Raw genomic sequence first — 14,313 nt, forward strand, 5'->3', positions numbered from 1 at the left:
GGCTTCTGGGAATTGTAGTCCAAGAACATCTGGAGGCCCAAGGTTGGGGACCACTGCAGTAGAGGACATTTAAATTAATCACCAGGGCATTTAAATTAAAAATCAGGAAAAATAGTTTTTATTTAAATTGTGATTTAAAACAAGATTTAAATCATTCTGATTTTTATTCATCCTGAAACCATAGTTTCCACCTGTCCACTATGCAGTATAAGCTAACCTATGCCACAAGGTCACCAGAGGACAATGTCCACACTTTGCAAAGTTCCTTTCAGCCAAATAACTGCCATTAGAGCACTTGCAAAGAAATCTCAATGCTGAACATGCCTAGCTACATATAATCACAGTTTTCAAGATTCATAGAGAGACAATAAATAAAAAGAGTAAGAAGTATTTTGGTGCTTTAAAAGCTTAACAGGTTTTATTATGCATAAGATTCTTCAGGGTATGCATAAAAACCTGGTTAGGCTTCAACATGCCACAAGACTCTTTATTGGTTTGCTGTTCCGTAGTAAAATAGCTTATCCTTGGCAATAGCTAGCTAAAGCTCTTTGAAAATATTTTGAATTTTAATATACCATAGTATACAATTGAAGACCTGTTTTGTGAAAAGTAGGAAAATGACCCTGGTCCAAAAATTAATTATTACAAACCAACACTCAAGACTCACAAACATCTGTTCAAAATTTAATTCTTGAGCAACACAACTGTCTACGTGGGAACTGTCAAGTCAATTCTGAGTTATGGTACCTGTTTTCAAGGTTTTCTAGGTAGAGAATATTCAGAAATGGTTAATCATTCCCTTCTTCTGGGGGTGCCCTGGGTCTGTATAGATTGCCCAAGGCTATATAGTCTGGCTTTTTCCCCAGGAGGCACAATGGGGAATTGAACTCCCAACTTCTGGCTTTGCTGCTAGAAACCTAACCCAGTGAACTATCTGAATAGTCCAAGCTTTTTCCCATGTCAAAAATGTTACAGTTAAAGGCAGAATTAAAAGTCAAGGCGAAAAAAGAAAAATACTGCATGTAACCAAAAAAGTGCACACTCTCACCTTTCCACATCATACCATGCTGTTTCTAGAAATAATATTTTCCTGTGACACTTAACTAGAGCAGGGCAAGCAACTGCTAAAACATATAATAAAGCCAACCTCACCACCCCCCCACTGCTTTTTCCTGCCTACTAGATACGATACCTCCGAAGTCCAATGGTGAGAATGAACATGGAATAACGTCCATCAAACCACATTAATTAGGAATGGGACTATCTCTGGGAGAATAAGCCTGCCATTCCAGTAACCTCAGTAGCCTGAATAATGGGACCTTTTAAGTAAAAATGTTGAATTTCCAAAATCCCAGGCATTTTTCCCAATCAGACTTGTCTATGAAAACACTGCTCTTCAGCTCAATGAATTAAAATACATCACGATTAGTTTTGTACTTAGTCAGTTCCTATAAATGCACACCAAGAGGTAAGCTCTAACTAAAATGTTACCTTCTCCTGGAAAATCTAAAATTACAGCCCAGGAGCAGAGGCAAATTTACTTTCTATTTCCTAGAGTTCCTGTTATCAAAACTCAATAAAGTACATGTAATCCATATTGACATCCGTGGGAATATGATCATGGTTTAGGGAGCAGGCAGGGGAAGTACAGTATTTAGTTTTATGATCCAGATGCTAGGAAATGAAACACAAGGGCCACCTGCACACCTGTTTACAGCTGTGAGGCTGCTGAGGAAATAACATCTATTTAAGAGGTACTGCACTATTGCAGCAAACCATAGCAAGCAACAAGAGTCAAAAGGCAGGAAGCTGAAGCTGTCAGCTGGGTCTACTGCTGGATCTTAAAAGAGGGAGAAGGGAAGACACAGAAAGCATCACTTACCCATTTATCCAAGGGGACCTGCGCCAAGGAGCCCGTGCCTTGATAAAGGTCTAGGGTGAGCTGCTCCAGGCTCAGCTTCTCCTGAAGGAAGTGGCCCAAGTACCTCTGCAGCAGGTACCGGCAGGCCCTTTTCTTGATGGACTCCGAAAAGGGCCAAGGCATGGCGGCAAGGAAGGAAGGGGGGGCAGGAAGCGACTAAGGACCAGGAAGCCCCCCCCAAAGTGAGAAGGGGGACGAACACACCCCAACGACGGGGGTCCGGCACGTTGTGGGGGGAGCGGGATGGTCTTTTGGTGGCGGGGGGGACGGGACAGGAGAGGAAACAGCCGCTCCGACGGTCCGGCTCTCCTGAGGGAGAAACAGACGAAGCTCGGGCCAGTGTTACCCACGGAGGTTGGGGAAGGGGGGCGAGATATCCTAGGAGGCGACGGCAGAGGGGATAAGGCTGGGCTCGGTGGGAAGGGAAGGGGGACACTTCGGGGGTAGGCCTCCCTCAGTGACTTGGGGGGGTAGAATGAGGCCTAGACGAGCCTCTCCCCACACAACCCTTATTCAGCCCCTTTCAGGAAGACGTCAAAAGCGGACAGCCCCCACGGGAGAACGCGTGGCTCCATTCCCCTTCTCTCGCCCTCCTCCTCCTCCACCACCGTTACGCCGCCGCCATCTTCTCAGCACGCCCACCTCACCGGGAGGAAGAGCAATGAACCCCCTCCCCGGAGGGTCTCCCTTGCCTCCTCACCGCCCTATAGAGGTCTATGGGGACAACCGCGCGCGCTCTCTCTCTTCTCTTTCTTTCTCTCGGCTCGGCCAGCCCCTCCCCTCAGTGCGTAAAAAAAAAACACCACGACCCAGACTGTTGTTCTATTCGCTTGGCACCTCCCTGACGCGTAACACGTTCCGCACGACGTCACTCGCACGGGCAAAAGAGCGTCATCACTCCTAGCGGGGGGGGAAGGGAGAGGCGGAAGTCAAAAGCGGAAGCGAGCTTCAAAGAGATGAGAAAAAGAGAAGGGACGCCCGGCCTTCGCTTCCGGTTCCTAATTAAAGGCTGCTTTTTATAGGGCAGGACGGTGGTTATTTCATGTAAAGAAAATTTTTTACTAATCACTTTGAGTTTCTTTGTAGTACAGTATTTGTTTTTATACTGCATATCAATATGATATGAATGAATGTTCTATATTATAATTTCTGATTTTACGTATATTTTAAATATTAGTATCTGTTTTGACATAACATCATACAGAAATTATAACGTTGGTTTGTTTGACTTTTATACCGCCTATCTGGCTGCTACTCACATAATGAAACCAGGCATCACTGAACAACAGTTAAAACAAAAACATAATGGTATAAATCAAAATTAAACACAGATGCACCAACAAAATGTAACCAATACTAACTAAAATGATTTTTTAAAAAAGCAAGGCGTTAGGATTGATAATACAAGTGTATTTCTGATTACTGGTGTGTGAGTTTATTGCTGTAATTCACTCTGGGAACCCTGACGTACGAATCGGTTATGACAAATAAGGAGTCAAGACACCATTTATAAAGCAGTGAAAAACGTATGGTTTTCTTTTAACGGTATGCAATAATATTTTGCGAGTTGAGCTCTGACAAAGAACCCCAAAGCCATGGGACCTTTTTCTGAATCCCTGCTGTTCTGTGCGTGGGTGGCCAGCGCTAATTCTTCCCCGCAGCGCGTGTTCGGTTGAGAACCGGAAGTATACATGTGGCCTAGCTGCTTGGGCGCTTGCGCCGCTTGGCGGGCGCAGTATGTGACTGAGGGAAGGCGGTTGGTGTCTCCCGGTAACTGTTCGCCTCAGAAAGCGCCAAGGGTTTTTTTTTGGGGGGGGGGGTGCGGCTGAGGGGAGGCTTCGCAGTTCCCGCGTCCCTTGAGGAAGCCTAGGGAGACTCGACCCGCTGGCTGGGGCGAGTCCCGCGTCGAGGAGAGGACGGGGAAAGGGATGGAGGAGTGTGTAGGTGGCTGGCGGGGCGGGAAGAGAAGAAGGGAAGGCGGTCCGTTGAGCGGGTTCGCCTCGGGGGGGGGCAGAAGGCGCGGTGAGGGGGTTGGGTGGCGTCGGAAGTCGAGGGAGGGGTCCCGGCAGGAAAACCTCGAGGGCGTTAATCTGCACGAGAGACGGGGCGCGGTGTTGCCAATGGACCAGGGAGCGTGTGTGTTTCTGTGTCTTTAAAAAGAGTAGCAGAGCACAGTGGGGTCTCGTGTATCGAGTCGCGGGCTAGGTAGGACTCGGGAGCTCTGGGTTCAGATTCCCCCTTCGGACATGGAAAGTTACTTGGGGGAGGGGGTGTCGAACTGGTAAAACCGCTCCGGAAAGGTCTTGGAAACCTTCACCATGGTCGTCAGAACAGCGGAGTGCGACAGCCAAAGGATTTCTTCTCAAGAGGGAAATAAACCCTATACGTATATACGGTGTTGCGGTTTGCTCTTCGTAGCTGCTGGTAAAGGCGCAGCTGCAAGAGGCGAGCAGCGAAGTTGGCAACCTTAAGGAGTTGCCACCCCCCCCCCCGCACGCACACCAGAGAGGAGCACCTTCGAATAATTTTTATAAGCCTGTTTTGAGGTTATGGCTTGCTCCCGTTGTGTCTGGGGAGGAAATGCAATCAGAAGAAGTAAAATGGGTGTTCTCGTTGGATGTGGGGGGAAAGGATCTTCGGGTGGGGTGTTGGGTGGGCTCATTTCATTTTGGATCGTTTGAAAGCGTGCTGGGCCTATGAGGGGTGAGATCAGGAAGACGGGGTTTATTCGAATGGAAGGAGAAATGCATCCTCTTACCTTCATTTTAGTGGCTTGTAGAAAGGTTAATAAAAGGGGATGGGAAACAGTCCTGTCTGAGATGCAGGAGATCAAATAGAGAGGGAAGAATAAGGAACAGGTGAAATGTTTAGGCTGCAAAATCAGATAGATGTTTTATGTACAATAAGAATAGGCTTGAAAGTGGCAAGAAGGGATATGACTTAGCAAAACTAAGAGGTGATTAGGGGTGTGTGAGGGAGGCTGCTTGGCTGACTCAAGTGGATGATGTATGAATAGATGAGTGGTCCAGAATGAGTTTGAGTAGAATAAAAGAGGGTAGTAGGTTTCTGGAAAACTCTGATATGTTAGGCAGAAAGAAAGTTTCCAGGATTTATGAAAGCCTTCTTTTGATTTCAGGGAAAACCAGCAAACATATACTGTATTACTTTGATAATACTTAAAGGCTGAGTAGAAACTTTCTTGGCTGATTATTAGAAAAGCACTTTTACTTGAAGATGTGGCTCAGTTTAGTTCTTCAGATTTGTTTGGAAATATTTTCAAATTCTTCTGACTCTGTCCAAACTGAACAGTTGCAGTTTGCTTTCAATATTGTTTGCCACCTATAAGCATTTTATTTGCCTTACAAATGGGCATGAAGTTGAACTTAATACTTTTTTTATTTTTTGCAAAACTACCTGTCTCCTGAAAGACTTTTTTTATAAGTTACATGAAAACTTGAACAAGTAGTATTAATTGTGGTAAATATCCCGCCTTTCCAGTATTACATTCCAGGTTATCAGTGTTTGTGTGGTAGTACTGTATTAGTCTACAATTCTATGTGGGTGAGATTTTCCATGCATAACTGCAGTGCTTGTATGAATCGAGTGCCTTGGAATAAATCTCTCCTATATTTCACTTAAAGCTTAACATTGTTTGGGAAAATACTGTATTCTGCTGCCTATTGCTCTAGTGGTAAGAGTTGTTCACCCATGTGTAGATCTTTTGTTCACTGGTGACACTTGGCATTGTTGCTTGAGCTGATAGGAACTGAAGTGTTTCTATTTCTGATTTAAATTATATCTCAAAATTAAGTTTCCCATCAAAGCTTCTTTGGCTATGGAGTCAGTTTTCTGACTTCAACCTTCATGCATAAGGATGTGAAACAATAATCCTAAAGAATCATGTTTTGTTTCACATGTAACAATTAGGTATTGTGAGGTCTTGTCATGTTAAGTGGTGTAAAAAGTATTCTAAATTTCCAACAGACTCATAAGTCTGGTTTTTAAGAAACAAAAAGCAGTAGAAACAAAATGTTAAAACGTATCTATCATTTTTTGGTCAAGCCAATGAACCATATTGGGACAAAAATGGAACAAAATGTTCCTTTTAATTTTACATGCACTATGTACAGGATACAGAGATGCAGTGGTGATTTACTCTTGTCAGTTTAGCCCACGACTAGAGCTTTGGAGTTCTCACTAGAATCAGAAAATAAAAAAATACACACAAATGCTAATGTTTTATACATTGGAATATGAAAGTTAATTGTAGTAACTTGAAAAATACATTACAATAATGTATTACTGCTTTTGTTAGAGGGCTTTGTAGAAGAGAAACAGGATAGAAGAAGAATTACTTCTAGCAAACTAGCACTTTTACAGCCAATGGTCTGTATGTAGTGTGTCCTTGTATATATATATGTAAGTATTTTAATTCTTTGTTTATTAACATTCTACTAGATTGTATGGTTTTTGCTGAAACGTCATTATTTATAATAATTGGGCAAAACATGTTCGCTTGTTAACTCAGGAAAAATGATTTTGAAACATTTGTTTTGCTCTGCTTTGGTATGACTAAATATTTATTTTTAAAATATTACTTTTTGTGCACAGAATGGACACTGACTACATTCCCATGGACCTATCTAATAACACAGGGGTTGAAGAACATTCTGAATTCAGAGACATCGAAGGAACAGATGTAAAAGACATGAGACTGGAAGCAGAAGCTGTTGTGAATGATGTCTTGTTTGCTGTTGGCAACATGTTTGTCTCTAAAAGCCTCCCTTGTGCTGAAGATGTGGCCTACATCAATGTTGAAACTAGAGAAAGGAACAAATATTGCCTTGAGCTTACAGAAGCAGGACTAAGGGTAAATGTGCCTTTTGTGAAATTTTTCTTTCTTTCTTTCTTTCTTTGACATCAGGCATTTACTAATCTATAGTGCAATAAAAACAGCCTACTTCAAAGTGTTTTTAAAATTGTTCCAAATGCTCCCGAGTGTCTTCCTTTATATACGTAGAAAATAATAATTCTATTCCTGTGTGTGTGTTTTATTATCAAAAAACATGTTGGATTGCAGTCCCAGTGGAAGACAATTTGTAACCTATTGCTTTTCTACAGTGTGTTTTTTATTTTTTGTTTTCTAGCAGCTGTCATGTGGCTTTGGTCGCCTGACTGCATCAGTTACAAAGCCCTTCCAATCATTATTTATTCATGATGGGAAAGCCTTAACACTCATGTTTCTGCTTGTTGGCAGTTTTTAAAAATCTCTGAAATCCAGAAAAAGGTAGTAACCGTAATCAGCTTAAATATAATACCCACTTTGAATGATCTGTTTTGAAAGATTCAGGGCAGAGTGGTGAGATCTAGGGGAATTGGAAGGAGTTGAAATGCCCCCACCCACTCCACTGCAGTTCCCAGACTCAGATCTTGCATGATTTCCTGCCATCCAAGCCAAGTTTCAGACAGAATCTCTCTGTATTGATGGTGCTTCATCAGTACCAATTATAGTCTTTTAAATCCCAAACTCTTTAACCCTCTTTTCAAACCTGTGGAAAAACATTAGAATCTGTGATTGATTTAATAATAAGTTGGGCTGTTGTATCCATGTAATTTTACTTTATTGAATACCTTCTTTTTTCTAATATACATTATTTTCTCTTCTGTAGGTGGTTGGTTATGATTTTGACCAAGTAGATGATAATGTACAAAATCCCTACCATGAGACTGTCTACTCTTTGTTGGACTCCATTAGCCCAGCATACCGAGAAGCTTTTGGAAATGCCTTACTACAAAGACTAGAAGCTTTGAAAAGAGATGGACAGTCATGATTGCATCTGCCATTGAAACAGGCTTTAGCGAAAGGAAGGAAGAAGGAAAATTGCTGCTGGTCAGAGTTTTGAATAGGTTGTACTGAGATCCAATGGCACAGGGAAAGACTTCCTTAGCTTGCATTGTTTCTTTTCAGTATTCCTTGTGCCATGAATTTTAATGGCATCAACTTGTAAACTGTACCATTGATACTGTTGTTCTGAGTAAATCCTCCAACTTACTTTTAAGGTGACTTGGTGTCATATACCATTACTGTTCTTGGTTAATTTTGTTCCTGGTAGTTAAAAGTGACTGAACTTTCTGTAGTTTTAGTCCCGTTCATATTAGTTCAGTGCTCAAGTTTAACAATGCTACAGTTAGTGGTGTTCTTACAACTCTGTACCTACTTAGACTTAAATCAGTAGTATGTTTCAGGACAATTTTGTCATAACCACATATTATTTGCCATTGCTAAACTCAATAATAGAGATCTTATTTCATTGAAAACATTTGTTTAGCTCAGCATGGATTTATAAGTTGTCTAACTCATTCAACAGAAAAGTATGTATCTTACGATATGGTTCACAACCATGGTATGCGCAGTACTAATCAGTAACTGAACAGTAGTATTCAGTATTTATACCCTGTGGGTAGCAAGCTTAAAATGCTAAACAAATGGTGAGCTGTAGGCATCATGAATGTATTCATCAACCGAAATACAAGTGGGATAAGCACAAAAATGGGGAAGTTAAAAGCTACATTCTTTGTAAAGCCACATCTTCCATTGCTTTTGCTAAAACTGTTTTAATGTTGTATAAAGATAACTACTTACAGTTGCTTTGAATGTTTACAAAATGCACAGTATATATCAAAGTATTTTTGATTCCTTATTTGCTATATTATAGTTACTAAGAATTTCTGTAATCTCTTGTATTCTTCCAGCCTGTTTAACCGTTTCTGTTATAGTTCATTGTATTGGTTCAAAAACCAAAGATTGAAATAAGTATTTGAAAATGGATGATCTTACATACAACACCTGTTAATTTCCAGTGCTGCTGTAATCTCAGTGTATTCTGTTTAGGATAAAAGCCTGTTTTAAAATAACACTATATATTTCATTAAGGAGTATCTAATAGTACATATAGCTAAATAATGCTAACAGCTACCTAGTTCTCAAAGTGAATGCATTGGTAAATATCAGATATAAGTAGGCATATATATAGTGATATATATAGCACAATATATATACTGTATATGCCTTGAGTCTCCTTGATTGCTAGTCGTTTACCTTGAGAAAACGTCCATGATATAAGGAACCATTTAGCTTTGAGCTATTTATTTATTGTGCTGTAATTATAGCTGAAATAATCTATAATACCACCTGTTATTTTGAAATAGTGATTTTTTTCTTATCATTTAAGGAGCTGAAATGCCTCACATTTACCTTTACTTATATACAGTTAGAGTATTGATTTAAATAATATGAAATGCACAGAGAAATTTGGTAGATGTGCATTCATAATTTAGATTTATGGCATGGATATTAAATTTCCATGAGAAAAATGTAGTTTCTCAGTATCATATTATTTCTTTATGAATAACTGCAGCCATGTTTGTTTTGGGAATTATATACTTGAATAAAAGAACAGAGACAACTTGAATCTTGAGTTTTTAGAAAACATTCATTATGGATACACATGTAGGACTTCAACTTGTGCTTCTGGAAAACCTAAACCTAGGTTAGGAATGAATTGTATGGAGTTATGTATCCATATGTATCTATAAAGTTTATATAATGTTTCTCTTTTTAAAAGGGCTATTCCCAGACTTAGTACTGTACAAACATGGGGTGGGGTTATTTTTGGCAGGGATGGGAATTTAAGTCGCAGGCATCATTGTCAAGTTGGACTTAAGTTGCACAGGTGACTTAACTCAGACTCGACTCAGGTTTCTTATTTTTTCTAATGACTTGGACTCATAACTTGGAACCCGCCCACCCTCTCTCTTTTAATGGGGAAAAAGCTTTTTTTAATAGGGACTTGGTATCAAAGACTCAGACTTAGGACTTACACCCAAAGACCTGCCAATATCCCTGATTTTTGGTTTCTAATGAATAGAGCTGTGGTTTGGAGGAACATGATGGCTCTTGTTCATGATGGCTCGTCAGAGAGTAGCTTGAAGTTCTAGACACTGGATGCTTTCTGGTAGCTGCACCTACTAAAAGGCTTTTATTCAAAGATGTGGAAAATGTGTGTAATGCCTCACTTTTTAAAGTCAAAAATATCCAGTATGATAGCATCTATAGAGTAAACAGATTTTTTTTTTTGGTAAAGGCTTCCTTTAGTCATACTTTATATCTGACCCTCAGAATGGAAATCCTTCAAATTCAATCATCTAGACGCAAGGTGAGTGGCTCTTTGTAGTTGGACTAGAGAACTGAATATACAAATCAAATGGACAAGAAATGTAATTCAGATTTCTGCTCAGTCTTGAACCATGGAAGACTTTCTGCCTAGCATTGTTCACAGGGTGGTTGTAAGGATAATGTTCTATAATTTCTTGTTCATTTAGGGTTGTGAATGCACAAGTGTGAACATAACTACAGTATCCTGGAGGAAAAAAATAAGAGCTTTAGAGAATGATCATGTTAACCTTGGTTTTGGCTGTCAAGAGACAGCTGCTTTGATTACCATTACTATCATGAGTTATGACAGTAATGCCTAACCACCACCAGATCCAAACTGATAGACACCTTGAACATAACACACCAGACATAGTAATAATAGAATGAAGAAACATCTGGATCATTGACATTGCAATTCCAGGGGATGCCAGAGTTGAAAATAAAGAATTGGAAAAACAAAGTATTGGCAATTGAAACATCTCACCTCTGGAAGAGACACACTTCAGCAGTCCCCGTAGTCATTGGGGCTTTGGGAACAGTATGAAGAAATTTCACACAGTTCTATCTCAGAAATCACACCAACAGAGCTAAAAAAAACCCCAGCAATATTAGGAACAGCATACATACTGCATCAATATTTAAGAGATACTTTTGGGTTTGGGTTTTGGATTAAAACTTGTATCTGTTATATAATACCAGTCAATGTTTTTATAATTTTAACTGCCTAGTTTTTTTATTCTTCTTATTATTATTTATTTATTTATTTATTTATTTATTTATTTTCTTATATTTCACACTGTATTATAAGCAGATCTCAGAAATAACACCAGAACTACAAAAAACAATATTGGGAACATCAAACATGTGCCGATATTTAGCAGATACTTATCTGTTATACCAATCAAAGTTTTTATAATTTTTATTGACTGTGAATAATAATAATGTGCTGTCAATTCTGACTTATGCCAGTCCTTTTCAGGACTCCCTTGGTAGCGAATCCTCAGAAGTAGTTTACCATTCCCTTCTTCTGGGGGTATCCTGGAACTATGTAGTCTGCCCAGGGCCACACAGGCTGGCTCTACTGCATCCCAATGCACCAAACACCTTTAGCTATTTATTACCTTTTCTTTAATGGCTACAGAGGGACATAACCTCAACAATGCTTAACTACACATGCTCATTAAATTCCATGGGCAACTGTTACTTTGTGGGGGCTACACAACTTTGGGTTTCAGCCTGATCTACTTTAAAGGGTTGTTGTCATGACAGAGACGGTACGAAAAGAGCCATATAAGCTCCTTGGTCGTAACAGTAAAAAACAAATTTAAACAGGAAACTTCCAGGAGAGACACATTTTATTCAATAAAAATATTGAAAACGTTTTTATTAAGTTAATAAAATTCACTTTTTCCAGCTTCCTGGAACTTAGTCTCTCCTGATTGGGATGTAAATGTAATAAATAGTAGTAAATAGTACCAGGATGGCTGAGCGTTGGCCATGCTGGCTGGGGCTTGTGGTAAATGGAACACATCATCATCCTCTGAGGTGGGCTCGTTTTCTCCACAGTGCTTTGTCCATATGGCTTCATATGCGAGTAAGCCTCATTGAACTCAGTGGGGCATACTCCCAAGTAAGAAAGGCGTTCAGATAACCTCTGTGCATGTTCTTCAGTGTGCTGAAGAATGATGATCTCGGAGGAGATCATTCTTCACTGGTCGCTCCAGCTCTCCCTCGATCATCAACCCCCGCTTTGTGGTTTGTTTGCTATCGCTCGTGGGGCCTTCCCTCTCTCCCCGTCCTGCGCGGGCCTCGGTTGCTAAGCAACCGCCGGCTTCTTCTGACAACCGCGGCCATGTCGGAGGAGGAGGAGGCGGTGGCCGAAGCGGAGGAGATCATCCGGAGCCAGAGGATCTTTCTCAACCACTTGGACACCTTCTGCGGCACCAACATCGGGAAGGTGGGTGGGGGGCGGGCTGGCTGGCTGGCTGGGGACCGCGCCCCCAACCCCGGAGGAGGGCATGAGCTTCGGGGACCGGTAACGGTAAACCCATGGGAAAGAGAAGAAGGCTGGAGGTTGGTGGTTGGCAGGGGGAAGGAAACGCAGGAGAGGCACCTCTGGGGTAAGAGAGCCTGCCCGGCTGCCCTCGGAGACACAACCCAGCCAGCTCCACGGAGAAACTCCAAACCCGGTGGTGGTTTTGGAGAGGTTGGACTACAGATCCCATCGTCCATAGCCGGCATGGTGGCTGTGGCTGATGTGATGTGTAGTCCAACCTCTCTGGGACGGTGCTGGGTTGGGTAAAAAGACTGACCAAAGTAAACCTTCTTCCCCTTCTCGCTTTTAAAAAACAAAGTTTTAAAAGTTTTTTTTTTAAAGTTCACTTAACAACTCCTGAGAACTCCATGACCATGTATTAAAATGTACATTCAAAGTATCTAGCAAGCTGTACTGTTGGAGCCTCTCTGGAAGAAGTAGGAGAGGAAGAGGAAGAAGAAGATGAAGGAAGGTCTATGGCTGAAATTTCACCCCCTAAACCAAAGGAAGGCATATACCAAGTTGTGGGAACTCTTTCAGAGTCAGGGGGTAAAAAACCACCTTTTGCTGTGGAAGCATACACCGTAAGTACAAATCGTGTTTAATCTAGGAAATATTTAATATGAAAACTGCAGCAGAATACTACTTACTTACTTACTTACTTACTTACTTACTTACTTACTTACTTACTTACTTACTTACTTACTTACTTACTTACTTGCTTAGGCATTTATCAGCTGCCACAAAGGGTAATAATAAATCAACAAATGTAGTATTTTATAAGCTGTATATCGTTTGAAGTAAGCGCCTTAAGAATCCTGAATGAGAGAAGGAAGTAACCCAAATACATAAAAATAATCTCCCCATCCCAGTTTTCAATGTTTGGACGCACATATTAGCCATGCTGCAGCTGAAGTAACCCCTGAGTATCAGAATGATGAGTGAAGGTCACTTTACCTTTGGAAAGAAATCTTCTTTATTGTGGCTTCTATGTATTTCCACAATTGGGTCTCTGCACCTGCACGGACTTCTTTTCTAATAAAATAAGGCTGCTAATATTTCGTCAACAGTTAAATGGAGATAAGGAGAATGACAGGAATCCTAGCTGGAGATAGAGGAACAGGTGGCCGAGCCCTCTTCCTCCGGAACAGTCTAGAGCAGCGGTTCTAAACCTCGAGTCCCCAGATGTTCTTGAACTACAACTCCCAGAAATCTTGGCTAGCACATCTAGTGGTGAGGGTGTCTGGGAGTTTTAGTCCAAGAGCATCTGGGGACCCAAGCTTAGGAGCCATGGGTCTAGAGAAAAGTCTGTGGGAAGGAGGAAGTTAAACTGAAACTGGAAGGATGTCATCACAGGCCAGAGCAGGTAAAAGACAATTTAGAAAGTCTGAGGAGGCTCCCCTCTATCCACCCTTCTCCATGCAGACATGCATCTTTGATATAAGGGGGGTTTACTCAGTCACTTCTAGTTGAGGAAATGAGAGAGAATCAAAGTGAATGTGATCTTTGGCAAGCTGAACAAAAATAAAAAAAAATCTCACCTTGCTTGGAGCATGGTGTCATGAGGGCAGAGAACAACACTGATGACAGATGATGTGTCTTTTCTAACTGAATGCTAGGCTGAATGGTTTTATTGCAGCAGGTAAGATTATAGTATGTCCCAGAAATCTTCCTCTGTAACAAAGTTGGTTACAGGTGGACGTTGCAGCATTAGTTTATGCATATATTGCATTTATAACCCACCTTTGCTCCAGTGAACTAAAGGCAATGGCTGATGTGGCTGTCCTCCTCCTCTTGAACCCCTACAAAAACTGTCCTGTGGGGCCGGCAAAGCAGATAGAGAGGGACTGGCTCAAAATTGCCCAGTGTTGTTTCATAGCTTGGTAGAGACTAGATTGCACAAGTCCCGGTCTGACATCCTAACCACTGGCTGAAATTCTGTTGTGCAGTTACTCAAATGGCCTTAATATTTGGAAGCAAACTGCCATAAGTTAAGAAATATCTGTAGACGTTATCTGTTGCACACCAAGCTGTGTGACTTGGCATGCAGCAGCTAATGGAAGAGATTTCAGTAATTTGCTAATTTGCTTCAAAGTCACTTTGGTATACAGCAGGATTTCAGCACCATGTCACATTGGCTCT

General features: G+C 41.1%; 3 protein-coding genes across 15 annotated transcripts in view; 2 read left to right on the plus strand and 1 right to left on the minus strand.

Moving 5' to 3' along the window:
* Nucleotides 1–2,705, minus strand: part of ATG2B (autophagy related 2B) — a 68,903-nt gene extending 66,198 nt beyond the window's left edge. For all 5 annotated transcript variants that reach the window (XR_013540810.1, XM_020797949.3, XM_020797948.3 and 2 more), the window contains exon 1: nucleotides 1,883–2,705. Coding sequence is in view for 4 of the 5 variants with exons in the window: in XM_020797949.3 (XP_020653608.3) it covers nucleotides 1,883–2,044 (162 nt within the window). In the remaining variant the exon portion in view is untranslated. The remainder of the gene's footprint in view (nucleotides 1–1,882) is intronic.
* GSKIP (GSK3B interacting protein) lies at nucleotides 1,907–9,393 on the plus strand. 7 transcript variants are annotated; one of them, XM_078383761.1, is made up of 3 exons: nucleotides 1,907–1,996; nucleotides 6,533–6,791; nucleotides 7,591–9,393. In XM_078383761.1, the coding sequence occupies exons 2-3, from the start codon at nucleotides 6,534–6,536 to the stop codon at nucleotides 7,750–7,752; spliced, it is 420 nt and encodes a 139-aa protein (XP_078239887.1). In that variant the 5' UTR covers nucleotides 1,907–1,996; nucleotide 6,533; the 3' UTR covers nucleotides 7,753–9,393. The 7 variants fall into 7 exon arrangements, with proteins under 7 accessions (XP_078239887.1, XP_020653610.2, XP_072842732.1 ...); XM_020797951.3 differs by lacking the exon at nucleotides 1,907–1,996 and adding an exon at nucleotides 3,596–3,691; XM_072986631.2 differs by lacking the exon at nucleotides 1,907–1,996 and adding an exon at nucleotides 3,694–3,861.
* Nucleotides 9,394–11,935: 2,542 nt separating this feature from the next.
* AK7 (adenylate kinase 7) overlaps nucleotides 11,936–14,313 on the plus strand; it is a 34,099-nt gene continuing 31,721 nt past the window's right edge. For 2 of the 3 annotated variants that reach the window (XM_072986634.2, XM_078383759.1), the window contains exons 1-2: nucleotides 11,936–12,093; nucleotides 12,570–12,755. In XM_072986634.2, the coding sequence (XP_072842735.2) occupies nucleotides 11,989–12,093; nucleotides 12,570–12,755 (291 nt within the window). In that variant the 5' untranslated portion in view covers nucleotides 11,936–11,988. Of the gene's footprint in view, nucleotides 12,172–12,569; nucleotides 12,756–14,313 lie in introns of all 3 variants that reach the window. The other variant, XM_078383758.1, reaches the window with a different exon arrangement.

The sequence above is a fragment of the Pogona vitticeps genome, chromosome 1 (genome assembly GCF_051106095.1).
Source record: "Pogona vitticeps strain Pit_001003342236 chromosome 1, PviZW2.1, whole genome shotgun sequence".
NCBI classification, from domain to species: Eukaryota; Metazoa; Chordata; class Lepidosauria; order Squamata; family Agamidae; genus Pogona; species Pogona vitticeps.